A 17,763-nucleotide genomic window follows, 5' to 3' on the forward strand; every position below is an offset into this window, starting at 1 on the left:
TTTTCCCCGCTTTCGTTTTTGTATGTGTTATGTGTGTGTGTGTGTGTGTTGATGTCAGGTTCCCTGAGCACGTGTACAGAGGCCAGAGGGAACAGCTGATGTCCTTCTCTGCCACTCTTCCATGTTTCCTTGCTGCAGAGTCTGTCTCTGAACCCAGAGCTGCTGTTTGCAGTGAGACTTGCTGACAAGCCAGTGGTCTCTGTGTTCACTACCCCATAGGGCTGGAGTGATATGTGTGTGTGGCCACACCCAGCTATTTATGTGGGTACTAGGGAATTGAACTCAGGTGATCAAGACCCTCATGTTTGTGTGGCAAGAGCTTTATTGGACTTTTAATTAATCAATATTTGTGATTTTCATCTTTATGTGCCTCATTATGTACTTAAAAATTGTTTTATAGAAATTTACAAGATAAGATCTGGGGAGGTGGCTTAGTAGTTAAGGCACTTGTCTGTGAAGCCTAAGGACCCAGGTTCAGTTTCACAGTACCCAGGTAAAGGCAGATGCACGAGATGGTGCATGTGTCTGGAGTTCTTTGCAGTGGCTAGAGACCCTGACGCACCTATTCTCATTCATTCACTCTCTCAAATAAAATATTTCTAAAAACATTACTTAAAAAAGAAATTTAGAGGGCTGGAGAGATGGCTTAGCGGTTAAGTGCTTGCCTGTGAAGCCTAAGGACCCCGGTTCGAGGCTCGGTTCTCCAGGTCCCACGTTAGCCAGATGCACAAGGGGGCGCACGCGTCTGGAGTTCGTTTGCAGAGGCTGGAAGCCCTGGTGCGTCCATTCTCTCTCTCTCCCTCTATCTGTCTTTCTCTCTGTGTCTGTCACTCTCAAATAAATAAACAAATAAAATTTAAAAAAAAAAAAAAAAAAAAGAAATTTAGAGCCGGGCATGGTGGCACATGCCTTTAATCCCAGCACTTGGGAGGCAGAGGTAGGAGGATCGCCATGAGTTCAAGGCTACCCTGAGATTACATAGTGAGTTCTAGGTCAGCCTGGGCTGGAGTGAGACCCTACCTTGAAAAACCAAAAAAAAAAAAAAGGTTGTAAGAAAAGAAATTTAGGCCTGTGAAGCCTAAGGATCCCGGTTCAAGGCTCAATTCCCCGGGACCCACGTTAGCCAGATGTACAAGGGGGCACACGTGTCTGGAGTTTGTTTGCAGTGGCTGGAGGCCCTGACACGCCCATCCTCTCTCTATCTCTGCCTCTTTCCCTCTCTGTGTCTGTCAAATAAATAAAACAAATTTTTTTTTAAAAAGGAATTTACCAGATTAACATGAGTTTATAATAAACTATTTTTATATGAAGTTTTATTTGTAAGACCAACAAAAACTTTTTATGTACTTTTTTACACAAAATGTTTTCATGCATCATTAATTTAAAAGTAATACTTACACTTGGAAAGTACACATACTCAACAGAATATTTTCTGATATTGGCTCTGTCCTGACGTTGCAAGTGCACTACTTAAATAATTCTAAAGTCTGCCATTTGCTTCAGTAGACTCACTTTGTATCTTAAGCAAATGTGTGCCATGCTGACTTGGTTAAGTTCACAAACAGCAATGTTTAGTGAGTGCAATACCAGGAAGCAGTAATGTAGAGGTCTAAACCAGTGAGTTAGATCCACTGCAGCCAGAAACCCTTGTCTAGTCTTGGTGCAGAGAGGGAGGTGAGCATTCAAACTACCATCCTTTGCAGTGGTACAGGTGACACAGGGTGCTTGAGTCCAGAAGAGGGCACAGCCAACTTGGCAAGCAAGAGGGCCCTGTGGTCAAGACTTCCTCCTGCCAGCTTCCCATTCTGATCTGTTTTTCCCATTGTCAATAGAATTATCTTGTGAAAAATCAAATCCAAATCTATGTACTCAGTAGTTTGTCAGACAGCAGAATAGTGGCACATCTCAGCTAGGAACTTCGGTCTATACAGCAGGCGAGGTAGTTTATCGCAGATAGACTAAGCTGAGGCCAGCCACATGATTGGACACAAATTTAAGCAGATTTCCATCAAATTCTGTAACGCATGTAAGATTTGGGCACTATTCTCTAGACATCTCAAAGCCAAGATGTCATTTAAACTGAAAAAGCTGTCATCTTTGTTAAAAGGAAATTCTGGTGGCAATGTGGACACTGATTTGGAGGAAGATGGGGTTGGTGGCCAAGAGAAAGACTTTGATAAATACGTCAAAGTGATTTTTTTTTTTTTGTTTTTGAGCAGAGAATCCTTTTAAGAAGGATTCTTTGTTCAGACATTTTTCTTTCTTTGTTGAGAGAGAGAAAGAGAGAGAATTGGCACACTAGGGCCTCTAGCCACTGCAATTGAACTCCAGATGTGTGTAGTACTTTGTCAAATTGCTGAGTGAACACTGTGATCACCTATTTAGTATGTGCTGTCATTGAAAACTTAATGATGGAATTTGTATTTGTCTGTCTTTTACACTTTGGATCTATGCAGCCATGTACTGTTCAGACTTTTTTGCTGAATTGTTTTAACCATTAAATTTTATATATACACTTTGAATAAATGTGTTTATCATACAAGCAGAAAACCTTCATGACTATTCAACATTGTTTTGATTTCTTCATGTTAACATCATGACCATTGTTTTTTTTTTTTTCCTTACTTTTTACATATGATTTCAGAATACGATCGTGGAAGCTTCTATTCAGTTTCCTTCATCCCTTTTCTCACCAAAGCGAAAACGAGAAGTCCGACCTCTGGATGATGCTGTATATAAGCTTCAGCTGATTGCATTCCGGAATGGGAAGCTGTTTCCAGCCACTGGAAATTCCACCAATTTGGCTGATGATGGGAAGCGCCGTACAGTAGTGACCCCTGTGATCCTCACCAAAATAGGTGTGTGTGTGGCAGACGTTAGCCTGTCTTCACCCTCACTACACACTGTGATTTATACGTCACTTTTCCTTTAAAAATGCTCATTTTTTTTGTTCCTTCTCATTTTAATGAGTCACTAGCGAATAAAAGATCTTACAGAGTACTCATTGAAGTATAAGTTGACATTTAATTGTTCATGGAGTTTGTTTGAGAAATAATGTTGTTTCCCATTTTCTCCAGATGGTGTGACCATAGATACCCACCACATCCCTGTTAATGTGACGCTGCGTCGAATTGCACACGGAGCAGATGCTGTGGCAGCGCAGTGGGACTTTGATTTGCTGAACGGACAAGGAGGCTGGAAGTCAGATGGGTGCCGTATACTATACTCGGATGAGAATATCACCACGATTCAGTGCCACTCCCTGAGCAACTATGCAGTGCTAATGGTATGGCAGTTGTTAGCTTTATGCATAAATACTAAATATTCTAATTGTTCTCTCTGCATAATTAAGCTCAAATGAAGAATTTACTTTTTAACTTAACATAAATTACTCCCTTTCATTATGTAAGGGTAATTCTGGATTTCAAGGCAAGTTGACTTACTGCCAAGTGGAATGGATAGGATTGTTTCATAAAGAGATGCTCTCTGAAGTGAATGGGGTCAGCTAAACTTTTTGATCTGCTGAAAAACTGGGGAGAATTTGGGCCTCTGCAGTCCAGCTTTATGAATGTAGAGTGATGTATTTTCCCAGAGATGCCCAGCACACAGTGAACAAAGGTTTTCCCCTTTGCTATCTACTGTCTCTCCGAATACACATGGGCCTTAGGAGTCCTTAGAGTTGAGAAGGAAAGGTGATAGCATTCAGTTTTGTGTCTGCATGTGACAGCATAAAATTGTGTTTCTTTACTTTTAATACCAATCAGTGTGATGATGTGTGCTATTATTTACCATTGCTGTCACCTGGTAATCTTTTATAAAAAGCAGCTCATTATTAATATGCAGAAAAAAAATCTTTCACTTGAATTTGATTCCTGAGCACTTAATTATGCAGGTAACCATACATATCAAATACTTCAGGGTGTTCTTTTTTCTTTTTTTGCTGTTATTTATGCTACAATTATCATGTGATACTGACAGCATGTAGTGGATATAGCGTTCAGTGGGAGGAATTATTGAGGTGTTTGAAAGACATCTCTCAAAAGCGGTTTGAGGTTGGCTGGGAAGGGAAGACTTCCATGTTTGTGTCTAATTCTAGCTGTGAATCTGGTATCTAGACAGTATTTTATACAGGTGTTCCCCAAATTTAAGACATGATGTATTTTATACTTTGTAAGTTTTTCTTTTCTGAAGAAGCAAAATAGCATTTATCACTGAATGATTTTGAAGCACATCCAAGTTATACTAAATTTTCCTTTATACTTATTTCATTTTCTTTGCTTCTTACCTTTCTCTACCTGGCCCCTTGGCCCATGAGGCAGGAAAGAGAGCAGGTTAATTAGCAAGGATGAGGGACAGCCTGCAAAGACACCATGGAGCACTGCGCATGACCCTGAAGTTACACTAGAAATTGTGGGCATGTGCAGTACTGGTGGGTGGAGCCTACGTCACCTAAGTGAGCTACATTTATTTATTTATTTTGTTTTTTTTTTTTTTTTTGAGGTACGGTTTCACTCTAGCTCAGGCTCTCCTGGAATTCACTGTGTAGTCTCAGGGTGGCCTCGAACTCACGGCAATCCTCCAACCTCTGCCTTCGGAGTGTTGGGATTTAAAGGTGTGCATTACCACGCCCGGTGAGCTAGATTTATATAAGATTATCTATAAAGGACCCTTTGTCCTAAAAGATAGTGTTAATAGTTTATAATTCTTTTCACCAATGGAAGTTGTCTAACTTATATAAATTCAGAATGTGTTGTTGTTATTTGTTATTATTATTATTTTGGGTTTTTTGAGGTTGGTTCTCACTCCAGCACAGGCTGACCTGGAATTCACTATGTAGTATCAGGGTGGCCTTGAACTCATGGCGATCCTCCTACCTCTGTCTCCCAAGTGCTGGAATTAAAGGCATGCGCCACCATGTCTGCCCAGAATGTATTTTCTATTTGCCTTTTATTTTTACTTTTTAAATTAATTTTATTTGCAAGGAGAAAGAGAATGTGGGATGAATATGGGCACTCAGAACCTGTTGCCACTGCATAAGGAACTACAGATGTATGTGCCACTTTGTGCATCTGACTTTTTACATGGGTACTAGAGAATCAAGCCCAGGCTGGCAGGCTTTGTAAGCAAGCGCCTTTAACTGCTGCACCATCATCTCCACAGCCCTGCAGTTGCCTTTCATATTAAAGCATTAAGTAAAGTATGAGACAACTTCTCTTTTTCAGTATAAAAGTATGTCATCATTCAGGTTTTGAGTGTAAAGTACTCTAAAACTGTGATTTGTTTGAAGGAAAAAGACAAAAAGATAACAATACATGTAACAGTTAATATATATAACAATTAGAAAAGTTGAGTAAAATAAATGACACAGAAAAAATGGTATTTTATAAGCATTACTGTGATATTGCACCATGTGGCAATTTTATTTCTATTCAATACCAGTTTTCAACATCTAGTTTTAACTTCCTTGCTGTTATTCTAAACTATTTAAATTAGTATAATCCCTTTCTAGAAGGAACAAGCTATTCTTTTATCTTTCAGACTTTTAATCTTTTAAAATGTGATACACAATTCTTAAAAGCCAAAATACAGTGCTAAGATGTTTTTCTACTTATTTTTGGAGTATCCTGTTTTCTTAGATGTAAGTGTGCCACCTAGAGGTAGCAGGATAAAATACATCTAGAATTATTGACAAAGTTATAATAAAGTTAGTATAAGGCTGTGTGTGTGGTTTAGTGGCTGAGCACTTGGGTGACATGTGTGAGGCTTTAGGTTCAGAACCTTCTCAGATTACTCCAAAGAAAATTAGAGTAATTTTTCAGTCACTAAGGTTGGTCTAAGGTAAAGAAAGCATCTTTTATTTCGAGTAGGGTCTTGTTCTAGTCCAGGCTGGCATGGAATTCACTATGTAGTCTGAGGCAGGCCTCGAATTCATATGACACTCCTACCTCTGCCTCCCAAGTGCTGAAATTAAAGGCATGTGCCACTATGCCTGGTGGAAATATGTTTTTAAAATTAAAACTCCACAATTTTTTCTTTTTTCATTGTACAATCCTGTTTTTCTTAAATGTTGTCTTAAAACATGCCATTTTCTTTAGAAGTCTAAATGTTCCTATCTCTTGGCAGAGAGTCCATATTCCCTTTCCTGATCCAGTTTTATGGAATTTTGAGTAATAATTATAATATATAATATATTGCTATTAAGTTCAGATTAATTATAGTGGTCAATATCATTATTTCCTGCTATGCCAGTCAGTTGTATCCTACACTCTTGGGAAAGTTCAGCAGAACCTGAGTTTGCAGAGTGAAGTCAGAACTAGCCAGCTGGGGCAGGTGGTCCCAAGTACTCCTTGCAGGAAAAGGACTAGAAAGCCGAGCTCATGTACCTGTTAGTAATAACAGTATCTCTCTGCTCATTTCCCTTTACTACCCTTGTCTGAGCAATAGGGAGCCACTTGCTTTCCTGTCTGGTGGCTCTTGTCCCGTGGTAACTTAAGTGTGTTTATAGAAGGAACAGATGAAAACAGACTTTAGTTTCATTTAGTCTATAGTTGACTGTCACTGCCACCAGTGTTTTTGTTCAGGTCATTTTAATAGCACATTCATCCTCACCAAATGTTTTAGTTACTTCTGCACATTACTGTCTACTAAAAACCTACCCCTTGCCTATCAACCCTAGAGAATGATGATTAATATTCTCTGGTGTATTGAAAAGATTTCAATGTGTGCTGAGTCAAAATGAGTATATGGCAAATCTCTCACTGTGATGCAGATCATGTGCACCGCAAGCACACTGTTCTGAACTACACTTCTGTGGACGGATGCATCCTGACTTCAGTGATGCTTATGTGACTTAAAGGCAGTTGATCGTGGTGGTGGCAGCAGGGGTGGCTAATCTTTAGTAATCTTTAGTAGGCACAAGTGTGTCGGGTATGCTTCTGATGTCTTTATGTGCTGTACGTTATTTAATCCTCAGAAAAACCTCATGAGGTATAGAACATTAACCTGTCCTGTTTATAAGTGTGGAACTGAGCTGAGTCAATTTTGGAATGTGGATTTGAAGTCAGTCCGGCTCCATAACCACCGCTCCTTACCACTGTGCTGAATTCCGTTTCTTACATTGTGTATTGATAGAAGAACTATGTGAGCTGAATATTATTTCATGACCCTACCATATATATATATATTTTTTTTTTGAGTTAGGGTCTCATTCTAGCTCAGGCTGAACTTGAATTCACTATGTAGTCCCAGGTGGGCTTTGAGGTCATAGTTATTCTCCTACCTCTGCTTCCCAAATGCTGGGATTAAAAGCATGTGCCACCATGCCTCATGACCTTAATTTTATTAGCCATTTCTCTGTTGTATTTTCTTGGATACTATATCATTTTGCACATTTCATAAGTGTCTGCTGGGTAAATTTCTGCAAAAAGATATTGGCCAGCTCTTTCTTCCTTCTTCTTGAAGGTTTGGCATTGGGCAGTGTACCCAATGTGGAATATCAGCTTAATGGTGGTCCCTGGGTGTTGTAAACCTTTAGCCACCATAAGCCTCAGGCGTGCACTGCATTACTTACTAGCGCCCAGGTTTCTTTTCTTTCTGTATGTATGTGTGTGCATCTTAATAGGTATTCAGGTGCACATGTATGTGTGTGCACCTATGTGTGGAGGCTAGAAGCCAATGTCAGATGTCCTTTAGTACTTCTGTACCTTCTTATTTTTAAAACATGGTTTCTTGCTGACCCAGATCTCACTGATTTAGCTAGACTCCCAAGACAGCAAAAACCCCTGGGATGCCTGTCTGCCTTCCCAGCACTAGGACCCTCAGTGTATGCCACCGTACCTGGCATTTTCCATGGGTGCTGGGAAGTTGAACTCAGGTCCTCATGCTTATGTGGCAAGCACTTTACCCACTGAGCCATTTCCTCAGCCCTTTCCCACGTTTCTTGATAGCAGTTGCCCCCATGACCTCAGGTTCTGCTAGTTCATAAAGCTCACATGCTTGAAATGTACAGTGTGTTACTTTGTATGTCTGGTTTCTTTCTGATCATTCCATTGACAAGATTTTCCTTTTATCTTTGCAAGCAGCAGTAGTTTATGCTTTTTCATATGTCATGTGACTGTCTGTTATTCATGAGTGTGTGGCTGTTGAGAAAAAACAGCACTTGAGAATTCATACGCATGTTTTGGATAGACACACGTGCTCAGGAGTGAGAGAGGCTACTGGATGCAGGCCATCCTCATGTGCAGGTTTGGCATTAACATCACATCATTGACTTTGGTCACCACTTGTGGTCTTCATGGGTTAGCAGTCATGACATCTGGCCACCTCTTGCTAGTCATTGTTATCTCCTGTCTTTGTGATGAGTGTTGTGGTTTATTGTGAGATGGGTGCAGCTCTACTGACTGAAAATGTTGAGCTCTTTGGAAGCCCCTCCTGCATTTGCTTGTTTTTTATAGGCGTGTCTTAAAGGAATTATTGGTAGTTGCTGGGAGGAGGAGTTCTTTGCTGGGCTTGTGTTTCGCAGGTCCTTTCTCGGTTCATTGCTTTCCTCCTTTCTCTTAATCATCTTTTTGTGAGCAGAGTTGCCTAATATCCTTGAAGTCTGGTTTCTCTCCAGACTTCAGATTTTTTTTTTTTTTTTTTTGTAGTTGTTGGTTTTATGTCCTGTGTAGGAAATCTTAGTCTGTCCCAAGCATGAGAAAATCTTTGTTATCTTCATGGCATCCTGGTTTGTTTTACCTTTTATTAGGTCAACTGAAACTGATTCTGTGTGTTGTGTGATTAAGGTAACAAAATCTTTAAATTATCCTCCTTTCTTCCCAGGGAATATAAAGTCAACAGAAGCCACAGTCTGTTCACTTGTGTTGTCTGATGTTCCTTTATTTTTTAAACATTTCTGATTTCAAGGCCAGGCGTGGTGGCGCATGCCTTTAATCCTAGCACTCAGGAGGCAGAGGTACGAGGATTGCGTCATGAGTTCAAGGCCACCCTGGGACTACAGAGTTAATTCCAGGTCAGGCTGGACCAGAGTGAGACCCTACCTCGAAAAACCAAAAAAAGAAAAAAAAAAAAAAAAAGGAAAACATTTCTGATTTCATACCTATTTTTAAATTTAGTTTTATTGATAACTTTTCACAACTCTTTTTGTATTCTAGGTTTTTTTTTGTTTGTTTTTGACTGTGTCCTTTGTGTTCAGATAATTTGTTTAATGGTTAAATACTCTTGTTATTAGTATTCATGATCATCATTGTGAATTATTTAAAAGTTTCATTGATTTCATGTTGGCATCATTGGGCTTTAGGTATTTCTTGCTTCTTTTTTTTTTAAATTTTTTTTTTGTTCATTTTTTATTTATTTATTTGAGAGTGACAGACAGAAAGACAGATAGAGGGAGAGAGAGAGAATGGGCGCGCCAGGGCTTCCAGCCTCTGCAAATGAACTCCAGACGCGTGCGCCCCCTTGTGCATCTGGCTAACGTGGGACCTGGGGAACCGAGTCTCGAACCGGGGTCCTTAGGCTTCACAGGCAAGCACTTAACCGCTAAGCCATCTCTCCAGCCCTATTTCTTGCTTCTTTATCAGATAAACAGTTTCAAAAGTCCTCCCCTTTACTTGAAAACTTATTCATTGCCCTGTGACTTGTCCTACACCTGTAGGGCTCAGTTTTGTGTATTTCTGTGGAAAACCTTACTTGCCACTTCCTGCGTGGATTGTGTTCACCCCAGTAGCCAGCACAAGGTTACCATCTGTGGTAGTCCAAGTAGATGGCCCCCAATATATTCATTGTTTTATTAGTTGGCAGTTTGGATCTACAGCCACCTGGCTCGAGGTGTCACTGGGTATATCTTCAAGTGAGGTGGAGGGTTTAAAATTACAATCTGAAGATACGCAAAGTGCCTAGTTCCATCTGGAGTTCCTGAAGTGTGCTGTGTGGTGTGTGGCTTTTGACTTTTGGACTTGTGGCTTCTCTCTCTCTACTAAGACCTGTGAAAACAGGCCAGTTTATTCTGTGATTATAAAACTTACCCTAAGCTTCTGTAAGCTCCAATAAATATCCCTTCCTCCATAACTGTGCCTGGTCTAAAAGTTCATCTCAAAAAACCTGAAGCTGTCTGCTACAAAAATTGGTACCAAAATGTGGCGTGAGGTAAATCTAACCATGTAGATTTTGTTCTTTTAAAACTCTTGTTTTAAAAAAAATGGACATAGACTTGACTTGGTACTTTAAAACCCAGAGACACCTCCTAAAACAGTAAGCCAAATATTATAGACTATTCTGATGAGAGTTTAAAAATGATAAGTACAAACAATATTAAACTTCAAGGCTTGGCTTATGAGCTTTCTAGAAAAGAAAAAAGAGAGACTACAGAGGACTTTGTTGAAACTTGGCTACTGACATAAGGGCTGACTGTGTTCTGCTGTCTAGGCCCAAAGAGTTTGATCAAGGTTAAATTTGTAATAAACTAATGTACTTGGTTAAAAATATTAGACTAAAAAACTTGAGATTTTAAGTTAAAAAACCTCAAACTAGTTAAAAATCACAAACAAGAAAACTGGTTTTAGGTTACTAGATCTACTATTGTCAACACATTAACAATCTTAAAAAAGAATGGCCCAACTGATTTACATTAAAACAATAAAAACGACTAAAATAAAAATGCAAACTCTTTTGAAAAGAGTTGACTAAAAAAAAAAAAACTCCTGATTTTCAAGGTCATAATTGATTTTGTCCCTAAATTAAAAATATGACTGTGTCCTACACATCTGGTATTGGTTTTAGAAACATGAAAACACAGAAAGTGGGTCAAAAATATACACACAGTTCTATGAGCTGCTACTAAAACACAACATATAGACAGGGCATGATGACCCTCATAAATAGGCTAAAAGAGCTTTTAAAAATAGATCATGATTTATGTAAAAACCCAAAGATGTTTTAAATATGCCAACACTATACAAAGACTACCATAGAACACACTGTTGGCCAAAAATAAAAGTTTTCCCTGGCTATTCTGCCCAGCTAGAGGGGCAAAATTAAAAAATCTAAAACTGCCAGTTACTGGTAATAATGAAATTTAAACTACAAAAGTTTAATGTTGCTTAATGATGGTTAAGTTTACATTGTTCTAGTCTCTCATTGCTACGCCTTATATCAGTTAAAAATGTTTACTCTATGAATTTATATGTTAAAAATATTTAACTTGTTTGATTTTACAGGACTCACAACTAAAACTAATCTTAAATCTCAAAAAAAGACTTAAGACTTTAAAAGTATCTTAAGTTTTTAAAGATTGTGGGAACCTTTAAAATTAAAATATAATTTACAATATATAATTTTAAATCTTCGAGGGCCAGGAACAAAATGTGGTAGTTTAAATAAATGTCCCCCCCCAATATATTCAGTGTTTTATTAGTTTGTAGTTTGAATATATAGCCACCTGGCTAGAAAACGTGGCACTGGGTAGATCTTAAAGTGTACTGGTAAGTTTAAATTTCCGATCTCAAATTATACAAAATGCCTAGTTCCACCTAAAATTCCCAAAGTGTGCTGTGTGGTATGGCTTTTGACTTTTGGATTTGTGGATTGCCTCACTCTTCTTAAACCTATATAAACAAACCAGATTCTTCTGCCATAATAAAACTTCCCCTAAATCTATAAGCTTCAATAAATATCCCTTCGTCCATAACTGTGCCTGGTCTAAACGTTCATCTCCACAAACCTAAAGCTGTCTGCTCCCTCATCAGCCTTGGGCTGTGCTGGTGTGAGGTCTGGGGCAGGACTCCTCCTGTCTAACTAGTTACCAAATTGCTACAGGGAACAGAGATGTGCATCTTCTGATGAGCATCCGTTAGTGCCATTTTTATACAGTGTAGTAGTAATTTTTATATTCTCATTCTGCATTTGTTAGTGTAATCATAACAATTTGATTCATAGTTCTGTGCTCTCACTTGGGATCTTTAACTTGCTTCCTATTTACCTAAGCCTCTCCATTGCCTTAAGTCTTGTGCTGTTCAGTGCAGTACATTAATTAGCCCCTTCCTCCCTTCTGTCCTCCTCCTGTTTCTCTTTCCCTCTTCTTCCCTTTCTCTGTCCCTCCCTCCTTCCTTCTTGAAAGGTTATAAGTACCTATATAAAAGCTTCCATTTATGTTCCACATGCACTTGCTAAGGTGCTTACTGCCTGGCCCTTCACACATTCTCTTGCGCCTGCTTTGAACAAGGCTCTCTTTGCTTTTGGTCTGGCCTCCATGCTTTGGGAACAGAATTCATGGTGATAGGGCAGAAGTGCTAGCTTTTGCTTTTCGTCAGTTATTCCTTAAAATTATTTGAGAACTAAATCCAGCTCTTTGAAATTTTATTAACTGTTATGCTGTTCCCCATAACTGCACATTATGCTCTGCTCAGGACTGTGTCGCCTTGGGCCACACCCCAAGCCCTGTTAGGTAATTGGTGTGTCTCCATTTTATGAGAGGCTGGGATGACAGCACCAAGTCCTGTAGCTTCTCAGTGGCAGATGCTGTTTCCTCAGGTACCTAGAACAGGCTGCGCATGTGTGAAAGGAGTCTACAGATTGAGGCCTGGGTATTGTAAATTTATCCTCAGTCTTTAATTCTGCACTGCCACCTTTCAGTAATTGAGGAGAAATATATCTGTTTTTCATATCATCTTTGTAGTTTTCTTTGCCTAAGCATTTAAAACATTTCCCTACTAATACTGTGGTCTTCTTAATGTGAAGGCCACTTACTGTATGCCATTTTGTGGCACCTCAGAAGGCTTTCTGTTCTTTCCTTTCTGTGTGCTTAGTGCACACTGAGTCCTCTGGGAGTGGGGACTCTGTCCTGCCTGTCCCTCACATCTGGTGCTCAGCACTGTGCTGCTGTGGTGAGCACCCAGCTAACGACTGTCAAGTAAATGGATGGGTCCGAAGTTGGAGCTGATCCTCCTGTAGTGGACATTAAGTTGGAATTCAATTTCCTGTGTTCTGTCTCCAGTTTCTATTAACTGTTTTTTTTTTTTTTTTTCTGTCATTAATTTTTTTTAGGTGTGTTAGGTGTAGGCTGTTTTAGGGCAGCCTGATGGGATCTTTTTCAGTTGCAGATTGTCATCTTGTGATTCTTCTAGGGGAGGGTTTGTTCACTCCCTTCCCTTTCCCTGCCTTCCTGTTCTTCTATGTCCTTTCTTTTTATCTTGTTTTTCCTATTTCAGATATTGTCAAGATCCTTCTGGTTAGAGACACATTGCTGTGAACTCTTTCTTGCATCTAACATCTCTTGTAGCAGCATGGGTCAGTATGGAAAGATAATGTAGTAAAGAGACATGGCACGTCTGCAGCTGTGGCCAGGGTGCAGGTATTTTCCTGAATTTCCTTGGTCTTCTCTAAGTAGTACAGAATTAAGATGTCTGTTTCCAGTTTAGTGAGAAAATGTCTACATTGTGTTTGAATACACACAAGGAAGCCAAGCTCCTGTGGATGTAGTCTTCAGGGTTCTTTTTCCTCAGTGCTTAGCTCTCTATGCCTCACTTACATAGTAAAATAAGTTACAAGCTATAAAATGGGCACTAATACTGTACATTGTGTGGAGGGAAGGATGATGAGTGGCTGGATTATGAACTCAGTGGCTGACTGTTTTTGGAGCTCTCACTGGGTTCTGCTTTGCTCATAACACTGGACTTCTCATGCCATCAGCAGGCATTATTCAAGTCTGACTCAGGCCTGTCTGCTCTTGGGCTTTGTCCTTTGCAAGGTCAGGTCCACATCTTTCCTGTATCCTTTAGGACGTTGGTCCTGCATTTTTCTGTTTGTATTTGTGGAACTTAGACTTGACCTTCTCATGGCTGGAAATGTCTGATCAGGCCTTGTTGACTTGGAGACCCTATCCTCTGCTATGCTTCTTCGACTGTAACTTTGAGAGTAATAAGTGGCCAAAAGAGTCTTTAGGTAAGTGGGTCTAGTTACCCATACCCACGTGCAGGCTGCTCTTCCTCCATTACCCTCGTTGCAGAGGCCTATACAGACCTATATAGTAGCTCCACTTATAATAAGAGTGTGTCATAAGTAGTTAACAGAATATAAGTTAGGAAGGCAAGAGACATGTGTCCTTGAGGAAAACAGATTGCAGGTCCAGAGTATGTGGTCAACAGTATGTTCCAGTCACTCAGAAATCCTTATGGTTTAGCTCCCCTAACAGTGCTCCTAGCATAATGTCTTCTTTCTCCCTTCAGGACTTGACAGGCTCGGAACTGTACAGCCCAGCAGCCAGTCTCCTGCATCCTGTGGTTTACACTACTGCTGTCATTCTCCTCTTGTGTCTCTTGGCTGTCATTGTCAGTTATATATACCATCACAGGTAAGAACACGGCTCACAGTTGCAGCATCACAGTAAGAGCACATGTGATAGATACAGTTACATATAGCATCACGGTAAGAGCATATCTGAAGAGCATAGTTACAGTTATATGTGTAGCATCACAGGTAAGAACACATCTGAAAGTTACAGTTATATTTACAGCATCATGACAAGAGCGCATGTGATCATTACAGTTACATATAGCATTACAGATAAGAGTACATCTGATAGTTACAGAGCTGTTAACTTGGATTTGGAGGACTTTATTATACATTTAGTTTTTAATTTTAATTTTATTTTATTTTATTTATGTGCAAACAGATAGAGAGAGAGATAAAGAGAGCAGAGAGAGAGAGAGAATGGGCACACCCAGGGCCTTTAGCCACTGTAAACGAACTTCAGGTGCATGCACCTCCTTGTACATCTGGCTTACATAGGTACTGGGGAATCGAACCTGGGTCCTTTGGCTTCATAGGCAAGTGCTTTAACTACTAAGCCATCTCCCCAGCCTACACATTTAGTTTTGATGAGCTAAGTTGGACACTGTTGTATCCTGCCAGAGTAACAGTTCTTATTGTAAACTGTATACCAGCCTTCATTCCATGCCATCAGAGTCATGAATAATTAGCACATGACATGGCAAAGTCTTGCTTTTGGGATACAGCCAGTTACTGGCCTGTTCCTGGAAGAGTATGTGAAAGATGTATACTGGAACAAGAGAGGCTCTAGGAAGGTGGAGGCCTGTCACCTGTCGGCAGGTGTCTCTCAGTAGTTGACTCTGTCAGCTCTTGTATTCTTTTGGCTTTTTATCTGTTGTAATCTGTTCTTTTAGAGATGACATTTGTAAGAAAGTTTATGGCATTTAAAGCATGGAGTGTGGTTTTCGTTAATTGGGGGAAGGACTATGGAAACTTTTACTTTGGGTTGGAAAGAATGAACTAAAAGAATTCGCTAAGCAGGAAATTCACTTTACAGAAGGTTTTTAGAGAACATATTTTCATTTAAGTTAGACATATATGACATTTCTTGACATTTAGTTAAGAAACAAAAAGGTGATTTTGACACAGAAAAAGAAAGACTTCAACATTTCATTTCAAAAGGCCAGGAAACAAAATGCATTGAGCATTTAGACCATGTAATCCTCGTCAGTCAGAACAAAGACCCATTTCTACATCATGAAATTCTCCAGGTAGCCAAGCACGGGTAATCCATTCATCCAGTCACCTCAGCTAGCCTGCATGGTGTGTGCCTGGCCTGTGTGCTTCTCACTGTTGAGCACGTGCTTAGCTTTTTGTGGATGCAGTGGGTTCATAAATAACTTGCCTTTTAATGCATGAAGTTAAATATTGAGAACCAGAATAGAATGAAATGATTTTTCAGCTTGTTTATGCATGTGTGTGATAGTGTGTGTTCAGATAGTAAAATGTTTAAATGTAAAACATTTAGATTTGACCGTTCAGGAGCTAGAATGAGCTCACAGATCAACATTATACATAGTCCCGTTATACATTTACCACATGGGATGCTATTAATGTGTTCCTCTTTCCTAACAGCCTGATTCGGATCAGCCTCAAGAGCTGGCACATGCTGGTGAACTTGTGCCTGCATGTGTTTCTCACCTGTGTGGTTTTTGTGGGAGGAATTACCCAAACAAGAAATGCCAGCGTCTGTCAAGCAGTAAGTCATAGTGAAAGACTTCAGAATGGAAAAGAATTCTTGATACTAGAAAATAATGTTGTGCTTCATTGGCTGTTGAAGGACAAATGTGTCCTAAAGCCTTCTCTTCACCTAAAGTTAATGTCTATTCATTAAGCAGTTACCCAGTATACTTCAAGTTTTGAATTGTCATTTTGCAACCAAATGCCTAACTTAACAGCATGTCTGTCCTTGGCAATTGAGTGTTAGTTGTCATGTCTATTATGTTACCTAACCATTCATTTAAATGTTTATAAAATTTTAAATTTGACTAAAAAAGAAATGACATTTTCTGATAGTAATTTTTAAATAATTACTTTATCCATAGTTGGATACAGTAGAAATTATATAAAAATATGAAACCTATTAGGATTGATAAATGTCAATAATTAAATATTTAGTTTTTTTTATTTTCAAATGAATTATTACATTTGTAGACTCAGCTATAATGTTTGTCCCCTATTCTTACAGCATAAGTGAAAAAGTTAAAGCTCATCAATATAGACATAAGAAATACATAGTTTTGTTTTCATATTTGTATAGTATTTGCCTGATAACAAGAGATATAGCATCATAATTAAGCCTGGACTTGTGTCTCAGTGCTACCATTTAGTGAGTGTGTTTTGGGTAGCATTTGTTAAATGTTTTTCTTTTCAAATTATGGCAAAAAAGCATACAACATAAAATCTGCAAATGTTTCGGTATGTAATGTATTCTGTTATAGCCCAGTGCTGTGCAGTGGATCTCTGCAACCCAGGAGTGTGCAGTGGATCTCTGTAGCCCAGTTCTGTATGGCGGATCTCTGGCAGTTCTCTAAAATTTATCTCTGTAACTATGAGGAACAGCCTTACCCCATTGGCCAACAGCTTCTTGTTTTCTTGTCCCTTTAGCTGTTAGCAACTCACAGTCCTATTTGCTTCTATAAAATAATTACTGTGGATGACTTATTTAAAGAGAATCCTGCAGCTTTTATCCTTTTATGACTGTATAATATTCTCTAGGTTTGTGTGTTGTAGAATATGACACGATTTCCTTCTTTTTGTGGCTGAATACTATTTTGTGTTAGTGTATGTATTCATTGTAGACAGAGATCATTTCCACCTCCTGGCTGTCGTGAGTACTGCTACAATGAACATGAAGCGCAGATTTCTCTTTGAAATTCTGATTTCAATACTGAGTTTTCTGAACTTTAAATTAAGAATAATAGTCATTTGTCAATTGATATGATCATTTATATTAAAAATAATTTACATATGAATTATAAACTTGACAAAAGATAGTAAAAGATGAATGTAAACTTAATATAAAGAGATTGCTACCAGTATGTAGAAGTGACTATGTAAAAAATGTAATGTATAAGAAAATGCCATTTTTATAATATCACACACAAACTCTCAAGATTATAATAGTGAATTAAAGAAGACTTTCATAGTAGAAAGAAATACCAGATCTAAAGATAGGATAACAATAGCGATGGTGATTTGAATCAGATGTTCCCCATAAATTCTTGAGTTCTGAATGTTTGGCCTCCTAGCTGATGGCTGTTTGGGAGATGAAGCCCTGCAGGAGGAGGTATGTTGTTGGGAGCCAACTTAGGGTGTTACAGCCAGCTCCCCCTTGCCAAAGATCTGCTTGTTCTCCTGCTGCTGTTTTCCACCTGCTGTGGCAGGGCTGTTGTCCAGCCTCTGCTTGTTACATGCTTTCCCCTGTCATCATGACGATTC

General features: G+C 39.1%; 1 protein-coding gene across 1 annotated transcript in view; it reads left to right on the forward strand.

The window, feature by feature from the left end:
* Positions 1-17,763, forward strand: part of Adgra3 (adhesion G protein-coupled receptor A3) — a 125,491-nt gene that overhangs the window by 93,943 nt on the left and 13,785 nt on the right. Inside the window, exons 13-16 of the mRNA XM_004656090.3 lie at positions 2,645-2,858; positions 3,078-3,286; positions 14,220-14,344; positions 15,898-16,021. Of these exons, the coding sequence (XP_004656147.3) occupies positions 2,645-2,858; positions 3,078-3,286; positions 14,220-14,344; positions 15,898-16,021 (672 nt within the window). The remainder of the gene's footprint in view (positions 1-2,644; positions 2,859-3,077; positions 3,287-14,219; positions 14,345-15,897; positions 16,022-17,763) is intronic.

The sequence above is a fragment of the Jaculus jaculus genome, chromosome 11 (genome assembly GCF_020740685.1).
Source record: "Jaculus jaculus isolate mJacJac1 chromosome 11, mJacJac1.mat.Y.cur, whole genome shotgun sequence".
In the NCBI taxonomy this organism is placed as follows: Eukaryota; Metazoa; Chordata; class Mammalia; order Rodentia; family Dipodidae; genus Jaculus; species Jaculus jaculus.